The sequence below is a fragment of the Lepisosteus oculatus genome, chromosome 1, assembly GCF_040954835.1.
Source record: "Lepisosteus oculatus isolate fLepOcu1 chromosome 1, fLepOcu1.hap2, whole genome shotgun sequence".
In the NCBI taxonomy this organism is placed as follows: domain Eukaryota; kingdom Metazoa; phylum Chordata; class Actinopteri; order Semionotiformes; family Lepisosteidae; genus Lepisosteus; species Lepisosteus oculatus.
The window spans coordinates 71,997,435-72,014,768 of record NC_090696.1 but is presented as its reverse complement, the minus strand read 5'-3'; the positions used below and the strand labels follow the sequence as shown (position 1 = coordinate 72,014,768).

The 17,334-nt window shown below is 38.8% G+C and overlaps 2 protein-coding genes across 3 annotated transcripts in view; one reads left to right on the top strand and one right to left on the bottom strand.

The window, feature by feature from the left end:
• The first annotated feature begins 1,209 nt into the window (after positions 1 to 1,209).
• Positions 1,210 to 7,406, top strand: txnb (thioredoxin b). The gene is made up of 5 exons (XM_069192429.1): positions 1,210 to 1,339; positions 3,990 to 4,094; positions 5,240 to 5,299; positions 5,781 to 5,846; positions 7,240 to 7,406. The coding sequence occupies exons 1-5, from the start codon at positions 1,316 to 1,318 to the stop codon at positions 7,300 to 7,302; spliced, it is 318 nt and encodes a 105-aa protein (XP_069048530.1). The 5' UTR covers positions 1,210 to 1,315; the 3' UTR covers positions 7,303 to 7,406.
• Positions 7,407 to 9,000: 1,594 nt separating this feature from the next.
• Positions 9,001 to 17,334, bottom strand: part of svep1 (sushi, von Willebrand factor type A, EGF and pentraxin domain containing 1) — a 93,560-nt gene continuing 85,226 nt past the window's right edge. Inside the window, exons 45-49 of one of the 2 annotated variants that reach the window (XM_015345784.2) lie at positions 15,951 to 16,121; positions 15,075 to 15,170; positions 14,260 to 14,355; positions 10,752 to 10,845; positions 9,002 to 9,342 (exon numbers count right to left, since the gene is read on the bottom strand). In XM_015345784.2, the coding sequence (XP_015201270.2) occupies positions 9,312 to 9,342; positions 10,752 to 10,845; positions 14,260 to 14,355; positions 15,075 to 15,170; positions 15,951 to 16,121 (488 nt within the window). In that variant the 3' untranslated portion in view covers positions 9,002 to 9,311. Of the gene's footprint in view, positions 9,343 to 10,751; positions 10,846 to 14,259; positions 14,356 to 15,074; positions 15,171 to 15,950; positions 16,122 to 17,334 lie in introns of both variants that reach the window. The other variant, XM_069192425.1, reaches the window with a different exon arrangement.

The following is a 17,334-nucleotide window of genomic DNA, read 5'->3' as shown; positions in this document are numbered from 1 at the left end:
TAAAGGAGAACCTGTTGGTCAATGATATCCATATTACCACCTGTAATATCGTTCTCTTAAAAATAATCTACACGTACAATTTACCCTTTACACTTTAAAGAAGGAAGACAAAAATTGTCGTTTTTGTTAAAATGAAAAGAGCAGTTTGCTTCTTATCGCAGAATAATTTTATATTAAACTCAACCACTTTGCCCGTCATTTTTTCACGTAATTGATGAAATGAATTCCAGCAGCCGTAACGCTGATTAAAACCGGATTGGAACAGGCGGTGAGCGACCCTGCCTCGGATACAACGCACGCCTGTGCAGAAGGGGTCCCCGGCACAAGGACCGACGCTCCCTTTCGATATGTGAGCCAGTTCGCGAATGCACATACTGAAGCCGCGCAGGAAAAGAAGGAAAACTAACGAGAGGCGGTTAAAAAAAAAAAGAGTGTTAAAGAGAGAGAGAAATACATTTGACATCTATCCTCAACATATGCAAAGCCCGACCCGCTAGTCAGCAGAGAGCTCTCCCACAAGCCCCCGCGCCAGTCACGCAGACAGGCCGCTCTGATTTTGTTAAGTCACCATGAGTCTTGGGATGGCAAGGCGTTGGAAAACACCGTCCCAAAGCGCACACTTCCGCTACCATATCCCACCCGCCCTCTTAAAGAGACAGGACTCGCCGTCATTCATATAGTCGTACCGAGTTTGGGCTGGAATAAATAATAAAAAAGAAAACAGCCCGCGGCGAAGCGATTTCCATCCCGCTGGTGGGGGAGGCGAGGAGGACGTTTTGCGTCTCTCCGGCCTCATCTCAAACCTGAATGGCGACAGTAGTGGCGGGTTTGAGCGGGTGTGTGTGTATGTGTATGTGTGGTTGTGCAAACGTCAGCTGCACTATGGCGGCCCTGCCACGGACGAGGTGGGAAAAGAGAGCGTGTTTGTTTTTGGGTTGCAAAGACCCCCCATTCCCTCGCCCTCCTCGAATCATAGGGCTTATTCTTAACATGTCTGAAAAAGAAGCAGGATAAACAAATCGTTATTTTATCTGTGAAGCTTGCCCTTCTTGTCAGATAGTAAGTGGGTGGCTACCGGCTGGTCAGTGATTTCCCGGGCCGGACCCACCCTCTCTCTCCCCCGGGCCCGGCGCTGACTCATTGCGCCCGGCCTGGAGAGAGAGAGAGAGAGGGGTGGGGGCCGGGCTCTCCTTGGCTTATAAAGCAGCTCCCCGCACACACACACAAAAAACACACAGTCTCACTCGCACAGAGCCCGGACGCTGGGATAACAGCGGTGTTATACACTGTTAGTTTTTGTTTTCGTCCTGCCAAAATGGTTCTCGAAATCGAAGATAAGGTGAGGAGTCCACACGGTTGGGGTTTTTGTTTTTTTTGGGACGATCGCCGAATGCTTTTATTCCCAAATGGTGTCTAGTTGCATGCAGATTACCTTGAATTTGTGTGTGTGTGTGTGGAGGGGAATTTTCTGTAACAGATGCATTTAGACTTTGCGTTGTCATTGAAACCTCCTGAGCCGCCGATCGAGAAATATTGGATACATTTATTGCGCGAACAGGGTCTTGCGGTTTCAATGGCCAAGGAGTATGATCCGGCCAATGCGGTTATGTGAGGTGGCTCGGGAGAGGGGGGAAAAAATACAGTTGCACTTTAATCATCAGGTGCGTTTCTTCTAGGTTTTCTGTTCCGCAAATGGGATGGTGGAAGCTTATTTTTCTGTAAGGGTGCATATCGCTTCGAGATCAATTAAACACTTCCAGAAATAGTCCCTCCTGACTCGGCAGCGCGCCAGCCCCGCCGTCAGAGATCGCCATGTTTGACGTCTGCCTTTTGAAATTGCTATTGTAACTTTATATTTTATAAGTCGCACCCTTCGTCGTTCCTGTCTTCCACCCAGCGTGGTTTTTAAGAGTGCACGCTTTTTGTTGTTGTTTGTTTTAACCCGGTTCTCTTCGGTGACCTGTCATTTCATTCGTACCGCCGTGCAAGCCAATTTAAAAACGCTGGAAACTTTCGGCGTTATGAAATCTGGTAACATATGGGATACTACATGACAAAAGCTGATTGTTCTCTAGTATTATTTTCGTACATGAATGTGTTTGGGGGGGGGCGTAGAGTTCAGTACTGGTTTGTTTTACACACCCAGAAAATAACTCACGAATTGCAGATCTTTCTTGAGAGGCTGTGTAAGCCAGCGGCACCCACAACGTGTTTTGCAACAGCAAACCAGTTCACCGCTGAATAAAGAACAACGCGTCTTATCGGTTTGTCACAATTACCAATTTATGGCGCTGCACGGAATTTTATTTCCTCAATCTCCTTCTTTGGCGGAAAAAATATTCATCCTCTACTTAAAAAAAAAAGATCTGTCACTTGGCGCAGCGTGACGCGTGGATGTTTGAACTTCATTAACTGTAGTTGGGACCTCTCGCTGACCCCTGTATCCCCCAAGAGAGAGGGACATGTTGGAAACTGTAGCTACAGCCTTTCTGGTTTATTAACATTAACCCAGCTAAACGGGGAGGAGGAGAGAGTAGCGAAGGCAGTCTGTACTTGTTTTGCAAGTCGCGCAACAAAATAGGGTTCTGTCCCAGGAGGTTTTAAGATGCAGAAGCACCTCCAGGAGTACTAAAATTAACACCATTTTAAGATGTAGGAGGTGGGGAAACAGGTGGAGGAGGATTATTATTTTTTTTTTTAATGAAATTAAAAAAAAAAAGCCGTATCCACAATTGTAGAGAACACGTGGAGGCGAGCAGCTGGCTCACTGGGGCGGTGGTTCTGACGCCGAGTGGCGCGCTGGAGGACTCGGCCCGCTTGCGTTATCACTGCGCTTTAGCCGGTAGTAGAAATTAAGGCACACACCACCTTTTTTCAAATTAGACGATTCCCCCCTCCCCAAGTATGTCAACGCTTTAGGGAACGGTGTCAAAAGTTGTCCGCAAGCGTCACGTTTTAGGTCACTCGTGTTTTAATTTTTTTTTTTCCACGTTCTAAACTTTCAAAGCTGAATGTTTTCAAGGACCTTACTGTAGGGGTACTGGATTGGGTTAGGTTCAACAGGCAAAATGCAGTTTTATGTCGTTTAAACTACCTTCAAAATACTGAATTTGTTTCACTACTAATCAGAGAGTGGTGAAGGTTGACATTTGAAACCAGCATGTGTTTTTTTTTTTCCTCCACTGGTTCCTCCCATAGTCATGTCATGTGTTGTCATTTATCAAACTGCTTTATGCTATACTGTGTCGTGGGAAGCTGGAGCCTAGGCATATCCTGCCTTGCAAGCAACGAGCGCAAGGCAGGATATGCCCTGGACAAGGCACCAGTCCATCGCAGGGCAAGTGCAAGCCAATCGTAGATGGGGACAATTTGGAGGCCATGGTAAAGGCCGAGGGGGGAAATTTGGCCTGGACACCAGGATAACTCCCTACTCTTATCGAGAAATGCCCGGGGATCTTTAATGACCATTGAGAGTCGGGACCTTGGTTTATCGTCTCAGCCGAAAGACGGCACCCACTACAGTATAGTGTCCCCGCCACTATCCCGGGGCATTAGGACCTAGACAGACTGCAGGATGGGGGTGGGCCCCCCCCCCCCGCTGGTCCCACTAACACCATTTCCAGCAGCAACCATAGCTTCCCAGGAGGTCTCCCATCCAGGTACTGGCCAGGCTCAACCCTGCTGAGCTTCAGAGGGGTAGCCAGTTAAGAGCTGCAGGTTGATATGGGTGCTGGCTCCTCACTTAATGCGCTACTTAAATTTGTTAATTAGCAGCTTGTTAAACCATAATTTAAAATTGCACAAATACATTTAACAGGTAACCAGGCCACAGAGAGAATGTGCACTTGACATTGTTAAATTCAACATGTTGAAACCACTGAGGTGGTAGCCTCAAATCTTGCCTAATTTCGGAGTTTAAAAAAAAAATTTGTAGGAAAAACATGCCATCTTTAGCTAGTTCTCAACAGCCCCGTTCTTTAATTTTACAGACTGCTTTCGATCAAGCCCTGAAGGATGCTGGGAGCAAGCTTGTCGTAGTGGATTTTACAGCCATGTGGTGTGGACCATGCCAGACGATTGGACCGTTTTTTAAGGTGATTTTTCCTTTATTGCAGAAAAAGGGTTAAGAGACACCACTACCTCAGTATCCTTAACAGTGGTGGAGAGAACAAGGAAATGACAGTTTTTTTTTTGTTTTTTTTTTTACACTGCAGCTGGTTGAGTAAACGCAGGTTGTGATTTATGGTGTAGCCTAAAGTAATGGAGGATGTTGTCAAGGTGTTTGCACAATCAAGTCTTTCATTAGATGGGGCACACCTGGGCTTAATAGTGCATTCTGCAAGCACAGCTTGGAAACACAAACCGGGCTGACTCACGTCGGATGGAGGAAGTGGCGGCTTGAGATTTAGCTGACCTTAGACTGATGACGAACAGTTTCAGCTTGTGGGCTTTCTTTGCTTCTCCACAACATCTAAGGTGGTGTGGCAATTCGAAAGTCTGACCTGGTGTGCTGTATTTATGCAGTGGGCTGTATCCCGGTTTCCTAGCAACAGCTGGAAAAGCCTCATGTAGCTGCATGCTTAATTATCCATATTAATTAGTGCCTCTGGGAGGTAGTTGTTAAAGAGCAGCTCCAGAGATGCGTTTGACCTCTGTCTTAAGTTTACTGGATGTACCTTGCACAGGAGCAAGTATGTGATCCAGTCTTGTTATTATTGGTAAGAAATGATCAAGATGCATGTTGTGATAAGAAAACTGTGAAAAACTACTCCAAAGAAAAATGTAATTGGCCCAATTTACATTGATTAATCAGGTTTGCCAAATTGCTGTTTATTCTATTGGTTATGGAACATTTTGATTAAATGACAATTTTGGGGGACACGGGGGCTCTGCACCTCTTCTCTTGGATCCTGGGGCCTGAGGCCTGTACTGATGGAGAGGAAATCAAGCAGCTGCCTTCACTGTTCATGCACACTGAGCTATGATGATCCCTAGCTGGGGAGACGGCAAATTTAATCACTAAGTGTTATTGATGGATTTTCTGCCTGGACCTACCCTTAATGCACAGCCCTGTATCAGTTGCTCAAACTACATAATTGTGTAGAAAATTAATTAGTTCAAAGGACTTTGAAAACCTCGATCTGAATCTTGCTCTCTGTGGATGAGTACACTGTGTCAATGAACTAATTTGGGTATAAGTGACATCTGTAATTTCTCTTTTATGTTTCTCTTTATTTAGGACCTCGCAAAAAAATATACAGATGTTGTTTTCCTGAAAGTTGATGTGGACGACGCACAAGTAAGCATTTTTTACGGTTGTTTTTTAATATATGTGTAAGTTAATGATTGGTTCTTTGCAACACCTCATTATTCTGGTTTCAAAGAATGATCACAGTGCGACATTCAAAATTCTGAAAGGAGTTAAATTTTCTGTAGCTCAGAAAAGAATATATGGCAATCAATAATGGAAACATTATTGGGAACAGGAAGCACTGCTTCAAAGGAATGATGAGTTGCGAACTTGATCGTTCACCATGTGGGTCTACCTGTGTCTGTGATCATTGGTACAGCCAGTGACACTCTTTTGTGGACGACGGTTTGACTCGGTGTACTTTGCATGTTTCACTTGGAAGACTGTAAGGTTGTGTCCTTTGCCTTCTCCTTGCCTACAACCAGAAATGAGTTCTGTTGCTTTATCAGTATAAAAGTATTGATGCTGCAGAAAAGGTGTGCTCCAAAGCATTAAGAAAGTGATTTACTTTACTCTGGCTTTTTTCCAGGATGTTGCATCGCACTGCGAGATCAAATGCATGCCAACATTCCAGTTCTACAAAAATGGGATCAAGGTATATAACACATTCTGCTTTTTTTGCACATAATGCATCCTTGTACAGTGTTTCACACCCATGTATAAGTTGTCCACTTCTACTCTTTAGTATATCTGAGGATATTTATATGGAACTTTTCCTAGATTTTTAAATAATGTGATGCAGTTTACTTTTTTTACTAGGTCTTAGTTTGAAAGTGTTTCTTGAGAGTTACTACTTCTATTAGGAGTGTTTTTCACATATTTGATATCTTTTATCTAATAAGGAAGATAATTTAAAGGTGGGGGGGGATGGAAGTGATGTATTGGGCTTTTCTGGAATTCCTGAGGATGGAACATGTCTTCTTGGACAGCCTTTTCCACACAATCATACAGCATGTGTTACATAAGAATGTGAAGTCTCACATTTTCCAGTCTAAATTTTGTGGCAGTCCATGTGAATCATCCCTTTCATTTTCATATTTGCCCTATTTGCTGTGATTGTAATGCTGTACATTTTTGGTTGTAATGAAGTGGCTTGTGTCCTTGTATAAACTCTGCCACTTGAGTTGAAGTAAAAAAAAAAGTGTTAAGGTTATTTTCATCTAACTTTTGTACAGTATTTTAAGGTTCTTGAACTTTTATAAAATAAACTGAGCACATCTAGTAAGATGCATGAAATGGATTGCATTATTTTCATTCTAAAGTGGTGAACATTTGAAAATTTTTAAATGTGAAACCATTTGGTTGTACTGTACTTTGACAAGTGTGCTAATTCCATTCTAATAGAAGTCTTTCTTTTTACAACACTCTTAAGGTTAAGGAAGATTATTCTTTTCTGTGTACTAGGCATCAGTTTTATTGATAAGACTGTTCTTAAATGTAAATCTCTAGGCCTTGTTTTCAGATGTCCAACTAAGCCTAAAAATGAACAAGTAATAGGTTTATTCCATGCTGAAAAAAAGAAAACACGTTTCGGCCGTGGAGCCTTCTTCAGGTGTGAAGAACCTGTAGACACCTGAAGAAGGCTCCACGGCCGAAACATTGTTTTTTTTTTCTTTTTTTTTCAGCATGGAATAAACCTATTACTTGTTCCTTTGCAGCCTACGCATGCTGACGCAGCTACCCACCTGAACTACTAAGCCTAAAAATGGCTATTCAAAATTCGAGAAGTTTTTTTTTTCCAATTTATTAATCATGTTTCATTTAATAAAGGGCTGTTAATGCAATGTGTTCCACTTCACCATCTGCATATGCAAACGTTTGGGCTTCATGGTTTTTTTTTTTCATCCTTTTGGAATATTTCTGTACAAGTGTCTTCTAAAATGTGTAGTTGCAATGTCGGTATTGTGGTAATGAAACCAAATGTCTTGTCACCATTAACAAAAGTTTTCTGGGGTCATTCTGAAGTTCTTATTTGTTTTGCTTTACAGGTCGATGAGTTTGCAGGAGCCAATAAAGAAATGTTGGAACAGAAGGTGCAGGCCTTAAAATAAATACAATTCCAAACAACATTGAAGAAACCTTCATAGTTTATAAATATTTCAAAATTCACTATTAAATTTCCATGCTGTTTACAATAAACATTTTTGTTAATTCATTATTGTCTGGATTTGTAATTGCATGCTGAGATTTGCTGTCATGAACTGCAAATTTCAGGGCCTTATTTACTTTTTAACATCTTAAACGTTCAAACCGAGTAGGAGCGATTTACTGTGTCTTCTTGGGACTTGCTTATTAGAATTACTATTGCTGCCACATCTTTTCCTGCAGTGTACTTTCTGTAGCCTTGGTCAGGTTAAGTGACTACATTACAAGGGAAACCAAAACCAGCAGGGTGACTTTTACCATACCACTGATGTAAACCCTTCATTTTGGTATTAAGTTGTGGTTCAATTCAGCAGCAATGAAACCACTAATTTGGTCTCCCTACTTCAGTGTTCCGATAGATTTGAACGAATTGCATTGTTTTAACCAGACCCACTTAGCAGTTTTTCTTTAAAGAAGCTGTATTGCTGCTGTTACCATTACCGAAGCATAGGTTTCTGTTTGCAAATTACTTTTGAAAGGTATTTGAGATGAGTGACTCTTGTAACTGTGAAATGGTACCATACTACCATTTTAGTATTAATGCTTCTATACTTGCCAGGTAGCAAAATGATTGAATCATAAACAATTTCAATTTATTCAGTACCTCTTCTTCGGTTTTTGTGTTGTCAGTTGTTCTCAAGATGTTATTTTACACTGGTTTGTAAGGAGTTTAACTTTCTGATCGTTTCTGTTTATCCCAATCGTGAAAATATTCTACCTTTTAAAAAGAGGAAATTCCATTTTGCTCCATCACAGTCAGAATTGTACCCAGAACAGATAATCTCAGACCTACGATGTTCTTGTTTTTACAACAAGCTGTCAGCTGTGATGAACATAATTTGAATCTACACAGAGGCCGCTGGAGGTTTCACTAGTAGAAATAAAATGTTTTCTTTACTCAAGCTGTTGAGGAGAACTGAAGTGTTAGTATGCTAAAGTATAAAATTAAGGCTTCAGGCCAATTTGTTATTACTGTAGGTATTTTACACTAGAGTCAAACCCAAAAGGCTGTAAGCAATGACCTACCATCCTTGGGAATGGCTGGCCTAACTGGTGTGAGACACTGAGACCTGAGGCTGGCAGGGAATCCTCATTCTGATCAACTACATTGGGGTTTAGTTTTGATCTGCCATGTAAAAAAAAAAGACTTAAGAACAATATGAAGTCAGTCTTGCTCAGTATTGTATGAACTGTTGCTACAGTAAAATAAATACAGCACCTGTACCTGCCCGCAGGAAACAAAAAAAAAACAGGTACTGAAGATGATGAAAGATTTGGTTCTGCAAATTTTGTTTTTGCTCTGTGTCCAGTAAAGCCTTTAAGGAACAATGAACAGTCTCTTTTGTAATTCTAGGTCGGAGGTTTTTTCTTTAATGCCTACACGGTGGATACAGTAGATGTTTCAGTGAGTTAGCCATTAAATTAACTACTGCCACAGTCACTGTATTACTCTACACTACATGACCTTAAGTCTTCTGTGACTTGTGTAAAGAATGTTTGCTGCTTTGTGGCTGTGTTAAGTTAGCTTTCAGATTTGCATTTAGACAATCAAAGGAACTCTATAAAGTGAACTGAGCACATCTAGTAAGATGCATGAAATGGATTGCATTATTTTAATTCTACAGTGGTGAAAATTTATTTGAAAATTAAGTTTTTAAAAAAGTGACAATAGTTTACACATATACATTGACTTACATAACACATAATGTTTTTACAGTACACATAATACAAATTATATAACAGCATATAATTATTACTGTATATTTATTTTCTATATGAAAAAATACAGCTTTATTTTACAATTCAAAAACATTAAAAATTGTTGTTTACATTTATGAAATTGTGTTCCATATGCAACTCGGCAAGAATACAATATGATTCTGGAAAAAAATGTGACTGGCCACGAATTTTGTTTTTAGAAAAGGTAATATCCTGCTTTTCTTTTCCTGAAAAAACAAAACATCAAATCAATATGATCACTTCTAAACAGAGTTTGTAAAATGTGTTTAAAGCTTTGTAATTCAAAGCAATGCAAAAGAGATCATTTAAACTTATATTTTAAACCCATGTTTGTATTGTAGTTTTAGAGCATTTTTATTCACTTTTCAAAACAGTACAGTATAGTCTCAAGTCTGCCTGAAGCAATCTTGCACTCTTAGATTAAATTTAAAATTGGGAAAACACCTCAGACAGGGAATTTAGTGTAATGAAGTGCAGGGGTTTACACACATAGCAAATACATACTGTACCATAGATACAAAATGAGGAACATTGAGCTAGAAGAGACAGGTGTTTGTCCACACTATATACATTTTCTATACAATGTGTAAAAGCAATAAAAAGGCAAAATTGGGATATATCCATTTAAAGGTGTAAAATTTAAATTAATATATGTCATTTTAAAATTGTAAAATGCACTAGAAAGTCCTCATTTAGAATACTGTGTAATAATTTTGGTCATCAAGTATCAAGTATAGAAAATGTATTGCTGTTCTGGAATGACAGAATTTAGTCTTGAAAAGGGAAAACTATGAGGGGATCTGAAATATTCAAAATCCTTAAAGTCAGAGTACTTCTTCAAAATGAAAATTAAAATAAAGAAAACCGAGAGGCATTTCTTTACTTAAAAGGTTAAGAGTAAGGAACAAACTACCCAGCAATGATGAAGTTGCTAACCTGATTCCCTTCTACACCAGACTAAATGGGCTGTTCTTATGTTCTCATATGATGAAATATGTATATATATATGCATTTCCTAAGAGCATTTTTCCCAGATAGGCGGGTTTCAATAAATTTCCATTTAATTGTAATTTATGTTTTTAACTAAAAATATGAAGCAAAATGTAAATCTCTTAAAATATAGTTCTTTGTAGTATGAAAAGAAAAAGCCTTCAAATAAATGTCTAAATTCTGTGAAACCACCCTTTCATTTCAAACATAAGAATTTAATTCTCTCAAGATGAAATTAATTTAGACAAGATTCCTACTGTCTGCACTCAGCCGTTGCAGAACAGAGGACGAAAATAAGAGAAAAAAATAAAGACAAAAGATGTGAAGCTGTACTGTAGTTTACAAACATTGACAGTACTTTCTATTTCTGGATTTTCACACACCCATAATAACCTGTCTTGTGTAATATTTTATGTATTTATATTGACTTGGAAAGGTTCTGCGTATCCTATGTCTTGGTTCAAGGTCCACATCGCACATACTGTAACTGGGTAAATCTTTGGAAATTATACTTTTCTGTGGCATTCACTGAATCCTAAGAGCTGCTTGTGAGTGGGGGAGTGCCATATCCGTGCCTTTGTGAGGCAGTCAGGAAAACAACCTTACACAGAGTCAGGTTTCTCACCTGGAGCAATCATATCCAGTCCAGGCAGGAGGGCAGTGACATCGATTGGGCCTGATGCATTTGCCCCCGTTTAAGCAAGGATTCTGGCAGACAGCTGAAAGAAAGCACACGAATGGATCACAGGCTTGCATCCTCTCTGTAAGGCGGGGCTGACACATGGCACTCAATATGACCGCTAACAATAATTAGGAGTAGGAGAGGATATTGATATTCATATGTGCAGACAGTAAACCATAACTTAACTCCCTCATCTCTGTTTTCTGTTGAATCATGAACTGCTAATGGGCCTATGACTTGAACCCTTGCCTTTTTCCTTTCTTTCATATGTCACTTAATACAGGAACATACTGTATTAAAGGGCTGAAACAAAGATGCAATTATATTTAATGCAACTAATTAACGCTTTGGTAAATTTGCAATTCTTAATCCTGCAATAAAGTCCAAAAGGACTGACAGACCTGAATTCAAAGGCCTGAGAATTTCTTGTGCACATGGTGTTGTGTTAGTAAATGTACCAATGTGAAATGACTTTGAGTGCATATCTCATGTGTGCTCTTCTTAGTGCACTTCTCACTGTATTGTATTATTATTGTATCATTCGTTACACTGTTGCTGTGTTGTCTGTGTTAAGCTGCTGTTGCACTGCAATTTCCCTCACGGGATCAATAAAGTATCCATCTATCTTTAAATACCAAGTTTCAGTAGTAAATCAAGGCTACAGACTTAACTTCTGATTCTGTATGTTGAAAACTAGAATCCTTCTTAGACTTTGCAGCTTTGTGTCTAACTGCTAAAAGCTATAAGCACTGAACACTTCTATCAAATGTGCATTAAACACATCCATCCAATGTTTCTTCTTCCAATCCACTTCTTTCAATTCGGGGTCAAGCCATGGTGCAGACAGGGTAAATCTTGGACAGGGACGGATTCCAGTCCATCACAGGGCGGACAGACGCAAGCACACCCACAGGTTTCCCAGCAGCCAATTAATCTACCAGCATGTCTTCGGACTGGGGGAGGAAACTGGAGCACCCGGAAGAAACACACCCAAACATCAGCAGAACAGACAAACTCCACTCAGATAGTGTCTCAGATCTGGAATTGAACCCAGGGCCCCTGTGCTATGAGGCAGTACTGCTAACCACTGTGACGCCATGTTGCTTTCATTAAAGATAAGTAAGTACATTTCTAAACCTATTTACAGTCAAATAACAGGGGGCTTTATGTGCAGGTGTTATCTTTAATATACTTGTAAGTTGAAGCTAAAAACTATTAAACTGTCCACCCAGTTAATATTTAACTAAAGAATTAATTAAGTATTCATTACAAATGATCAATTAAGTATTCAGTATAAATTAATAAAGAAGGTAATAAACTTAGTTACAAATAAATACTACTGGCTACAAATATTAGAAAACAGAACAGGAGTACCCTAGAATACTGAAACAAGACTTTCACTGGACAGTAGGAGCCAGCTTTTAGAGAAACAAGGCAGACAGTATAAGTTTAAAATACAGTTTTGAAACCCAGTGAGTCACAGTTCTCCTGTATATACTGTATAACACACGCGATGGCTTAATTATTTGCTGTACCAGGAAAAAGTGAAAGTGAGTTTATATTATCACCCACACTGCGTAGTCTGGTAAAAGCTTAAGTTCAGATAACCATCACCCTTTTTAGACTCATCAACAACAATAAAGAGCACAAAGATGGATGTTTTTGTTAATTTTCTTAGTCGGAAAGTAGTTTTGAAAAGGGGAATCTATAAAAAAAATTGTATGGGCTACATCAAAGCCTGAATTCACAAATGATTTAACATGATTGTGTCATTGTGTATCCTTACAGTATCAGCACTATAAAGATCTGGCCGAAGTTTATATTTTTAAATTGAGACCATACAAGTGGGTGTTTGTGTTAAAGCTAATTAAATAATACCTTCATGGACCTCCATACAGTATGCAGTCCTGTGGAGCTGCTCCAGATAATTAAGTAGCAGTTTTGCTTCATCCTGTGGTAAATATTTTCTTACACACCACAAGACGGTTTATCATGCTCATATTAAGGTTTTATTTCTATTACAAACAACATAAAAGCAGAACTGTGAATATATCCGCAGGTATTAGTTTTATGGGAGCAGTGTTTTTACCTACTGTCTTTTTGTGTTTCCTATTTCTTATGGGTGCAGTCTGCTACTACCAGACAGCAGAAATGAAACATAACGTGTGACATTTATCAGATCGCACTTCTTGAAATATTGCTGATTTAATCATAAGACTTTTATGTAGCAGTTACATAAAGAAAATAAATATACAAATACATGCATATTGGCATAACAAAATATGATTAATACTGGTCTGTTTTAATTTGACTGGTCACATTTTCAACAAGAATCTGGAGATTGGTGTTAAATGTCCCATAGAAAAATGTAACCAGTTAAAATCAGAAAGATTAAACTAACTGTTCTGCCCTCTAGATGCAAGGTGGTATTTTATTATCTTCAGGTTTCAGTCTGTACAGCTTTAACTTGGTTTAGGCCTGGGGGACACTGTTGTAAGGTTACCATGCATATATTGTTGCTCACAAATAAATATTTCTATGGTAACAAAATGACATACTCAAGACCCAGTGTGGAGTATATTTAGTACATCTGTGTTTCCAAAAAAAACGTCAATGTTTTAGCATTCTTCGGAGGTCCTGAAGAAAAATAATAACCACCTGCAAAACTATTACTATAAACTATTACTTAGCAACTTCAGATACAACAGTGTAATCCCTGTTCCTCAGGCCACAATCTATTTAGGTGAGTAGAGAGGATATTTAGCTAATTGTATTGAAAGGTGCAGAAATTTGGCCCTTGGGGTTTTCATGTAAAAACAACAAATCTATTGCCTGCCTTGACTTTAAACTTTAGAATCGATTTCTTGAAACTAAAATTTAATGAACATGTGCTAGACTTCACAACACACCAGGCTTTTAAGAAAATGTGATTTGCAAGGATTTGTAATGATCAGCACATAAGATATTTCACTGACTCAGGGATTTGCTTTGGGAGAATCTGTTAGCGTGATTGTCTAAGATGAAGATCTTCATGAATGTGTTATTTATGGTATGCTCATTAATGGTATTTAAGACAAGCTGTGACAGTCTAATTCCACAGAGTTATTTTTAAAATGTATTCTATCTCACAACATTCCCAGGATGATCAGGACCAACGAGTGTTTTTTTCTTGTTTTCATACTGTATAGCTTATACAGTTAATGTCTTCGCCAGTGTGTTGAGCTCAGAATTTTAATGAACTAAGGGGAGCCTTCATACAGCTTCAGTCATATTGGTCAACTGATGTAAAAATAGCAGCAACGAAACACACATTGAGATTCAGATCACGAGGTGTTGTCAGTTTGTGGATCCCTCTCCATTGCTCTGAAATGCACGATTTCAAGGTATTTAAAAATCCACGAAACACTAGTAATAGCCATGCACTGCACTGTTTTGTGACATTTAAGCTTACCATTCTGGCAGCGTGTTCCTGTCCACCCATCCGGACAGTCACACCGATAGGGAGCGATGCATCGACCTCCGTTCAGACACGGCAGGATGCAGATTGCTGCAATCAAGGGAGATTTTTCTTCATGTAACTGAAAGCTGTTTTTCACTCTTGATGGGAAATTGCAATACAATACTCTGCTGACAAGGCTACAGAGAATTAGAGAACATGCTGTGTCACTCTGGTAAGGGAAATTTAATAAACCTTATTTTTCAGAGAAAACAGTGTTCTGTTTTCAACAGGATGGCAATGATTTGAAGAATATGTGAGCAAATCTGGGGAATTAATTTGGCTTATCCAAAACTATGAGTGTGACTGAAGTGTGAGCACTCTTCACACTGTGAACAGCAGTGTTCAAGTGTTCCAATTTTATTTTATACTAAATGTGTTTTTTATATTAAATGGTCACTTTAGTCCCTTTGATTGGCCCTTGTGGTCTAGCACTCTTCTTGTAAGGGGTAGACTGTAAAATTAATTGAATAAATGGGAAATGAGAAAAAACACCAGCTTGAATCCACTTGTACCAGTATTTATGAGACTCAGATATGGAGGAAATAATTACTGTGCCTCAACATACCAAAACAATTTGATTATAATCATTTATGAAAAATAAAGACTGTTTACAAACGGTGCGGTGGTGGTGTCCATTTCATTATGAGTAGGTTTGATACGTTTAATACTCTTCAGTTATATTTATATCTATAATCTGGAGATTTAGAGATCAAGTGCCATGGAAGGTGCAGTGTAAATTAAAGGTTATTCTTATTGCTTCTACTTACGATCTTCACATAATCTACCCATCCAGCCTTCTGGACATAAACACATATTAGGCCTTTGGCAGATACCTCCGTTTTCACATGGGGACCAACAGACAGCTAGAAGAACAAGCACAATAAAACATATTGAAGTTCATAGGTGCTTTCATGCTGTGAAAACAGAACTTGGTTGGTAAAACTGGTGAGTCACATGTGGCATTTTAGCTCGGGAAAGTTTTTGAATTATAAACCCCATGAAACTAATTAAAAAATATGGACAGAGACCTTTTCTTTTCTGTTTTTTAAAAAACTGCTTGTGTTGAACAGTGCAGTAAGGAAGCTTCAGGCCTTTACACAATTCTAAACAGAAAACAATAATAAAAGTGACTAAATCTGAGCTACGGCTGTCTGTGCAACACTCAGGAGTAAAAAGATAAAAACAATAATGAACTTTCAGAGAGACCTTTAACAACACTTTTTATCTTTTCTTTCATGCAAAACTAAATATATTTGCAAAGAACATGACATCAAATATATTTTAAAATGGGGCATATGCTATTTAAAGATTCACAATTCCTTCCTTTTCCAGAAAATCGCTAACACTGTACATGGTCCAAAGACATTTCCTTTGTTAAATAAAAAAAAAAATCATTTGGTTTCAATAGAAGTCCGCATGCTTTAGTCATGCCATTCTTTACTAAACCGTGCTTCACTATAGATGGACATGCTCCTACTTTGAACATGAATGTACTGAATACTAGCACCATTCCTAAAGGCAGAGGAAAAAAAGGGGTGAAAGTAGATTTTAAGTCATTGGATTTCAGCAACAACTGTTAGAACCACTGTGCCCAAAATTCACCCGTTTGTCTCATACAGGGAACAGGCTAGATTCTGTTATACCTTCACATGCAGGTGGTGGGGTCCAAGTCCCATTTTCAAGGCAAGCACTTCTACTGGATCCCTTCATTATGTATCCGCCAAAACATGAATACATCACCATGTCTCCATATTGAAAGTGTGCGCCCCTCACTAAGGCATTGGGAACATGTAGAGGCAAACCACAGGATATCCCTACACAATAAACGAAGATTTATGTTTGTTAAACTCACTAGTGTACTTATTTCTCTCCTGAGCTTATTTGGGTCAGGTGTTTTTTTTTTTCCTGTTTTTTTTCTCCAAAACAAACTTCCCAACAAGGAGTTTTCCCTAGAAGTCAGACTCGGGTCTCAAGTCAGACTCAAGTCATGATCTCATCAGTCATTGTTTCTCCCCTGTGGAGTGAGGACGTGCTGAACCAAGACTGGTCTGCTGATGATGAGAAAATAGCTTGACATAAGAGTATTGCGATAAGTTTAAAGTGCAAATAAATTAAATATTAATATATAAAACATTTTTTCAGACAGAGGTTCTCACTGTTTATATAGACAACAGGGCAACATAGAGTATTTGAAAAAGAACATTTCAAAATGCAGCTCTAAAAGGCCTCCAAGGTTGATTTACCTAGTTCACTGTAACTACTGTATGTGGGCTGTTTAGATGAACAGAACCACGTTCCATCATTTGTAAAAATGCACTGGCCCCTCTATATAACCAATTTTTCTCCTTGCATTGCCTTATTCATGATGGAAATTCCTCAAACTTTTATTCAGGTGTACTGAAACTTTTCCATGCCTCCTTGTCCCTTCACTCAGTTTTTTACTTCTACAATTTGAACAAGTTTGCATGTGTATACAAGAGTCTGCTTTGCAATATAAATCAAGAAGAAAATCTGCTTAAAGTACATCCCATTGTCACTTGGCTGATTCCCTTAGTCCAGTTTCTCCCTCCTATTAGTTCTCTTTCATTCTGTGGATTGTACCAATTTCCACATCATAATGAAGATTCTCACAATGCATTTGAGTACTCATGCTTTATGCCGAACCTTGTTAATAGCTTTTTGTCAATCTACTGTAGATGTATCATGGGCTCTTAAGATAATTACTTTCCCTCTTAGATGCAGGAAGAAGCTTAACCAAGTCATTTAAGCAATGTCTGCTGATTCATGAAGTGCAAGTCTGACTTCTGTTTATCCTCTTGTGCTCCAGATGCAGATAGGCATTTCTCAGTGTTGTTCCTGGCAAAGGTATCCCCATGCAATTACAAAAGGCCACTACTTAAACATTTAAAGCCATGCAAGTAAGCAGGTCGCAAAAATAATTAGTAACACATTGAAGAGAGCTATACATATAAAAAAACAAAGTATCAAGGCAGCATGCTTCCTATAGGAATGAAAATGCTTTTTTTA

Excerpts from the sequence above, each read along its gene's own strand:
- txnb (XM_069192429.1), top strand. The coding sequence starts at position 1,316 with ATGGTTCTCGAAATCGAAGATAAG. Across the intron at positions 1,340-3,989 it reads TTCTCGAAATCGAAGATAAG|ACTGCTTTCGATCAAGCCCT; the intron begins GTGAGGAGTCCA and ends TTAATTTTACAG. Across the intron at positions 5,847-7,239 it reads TCTACAAAAATGGGATCAAG|GTCGATGAGTTTGCAGGAGC; the intron begins GTATATAACACA and ends TTTGCTTTACAG.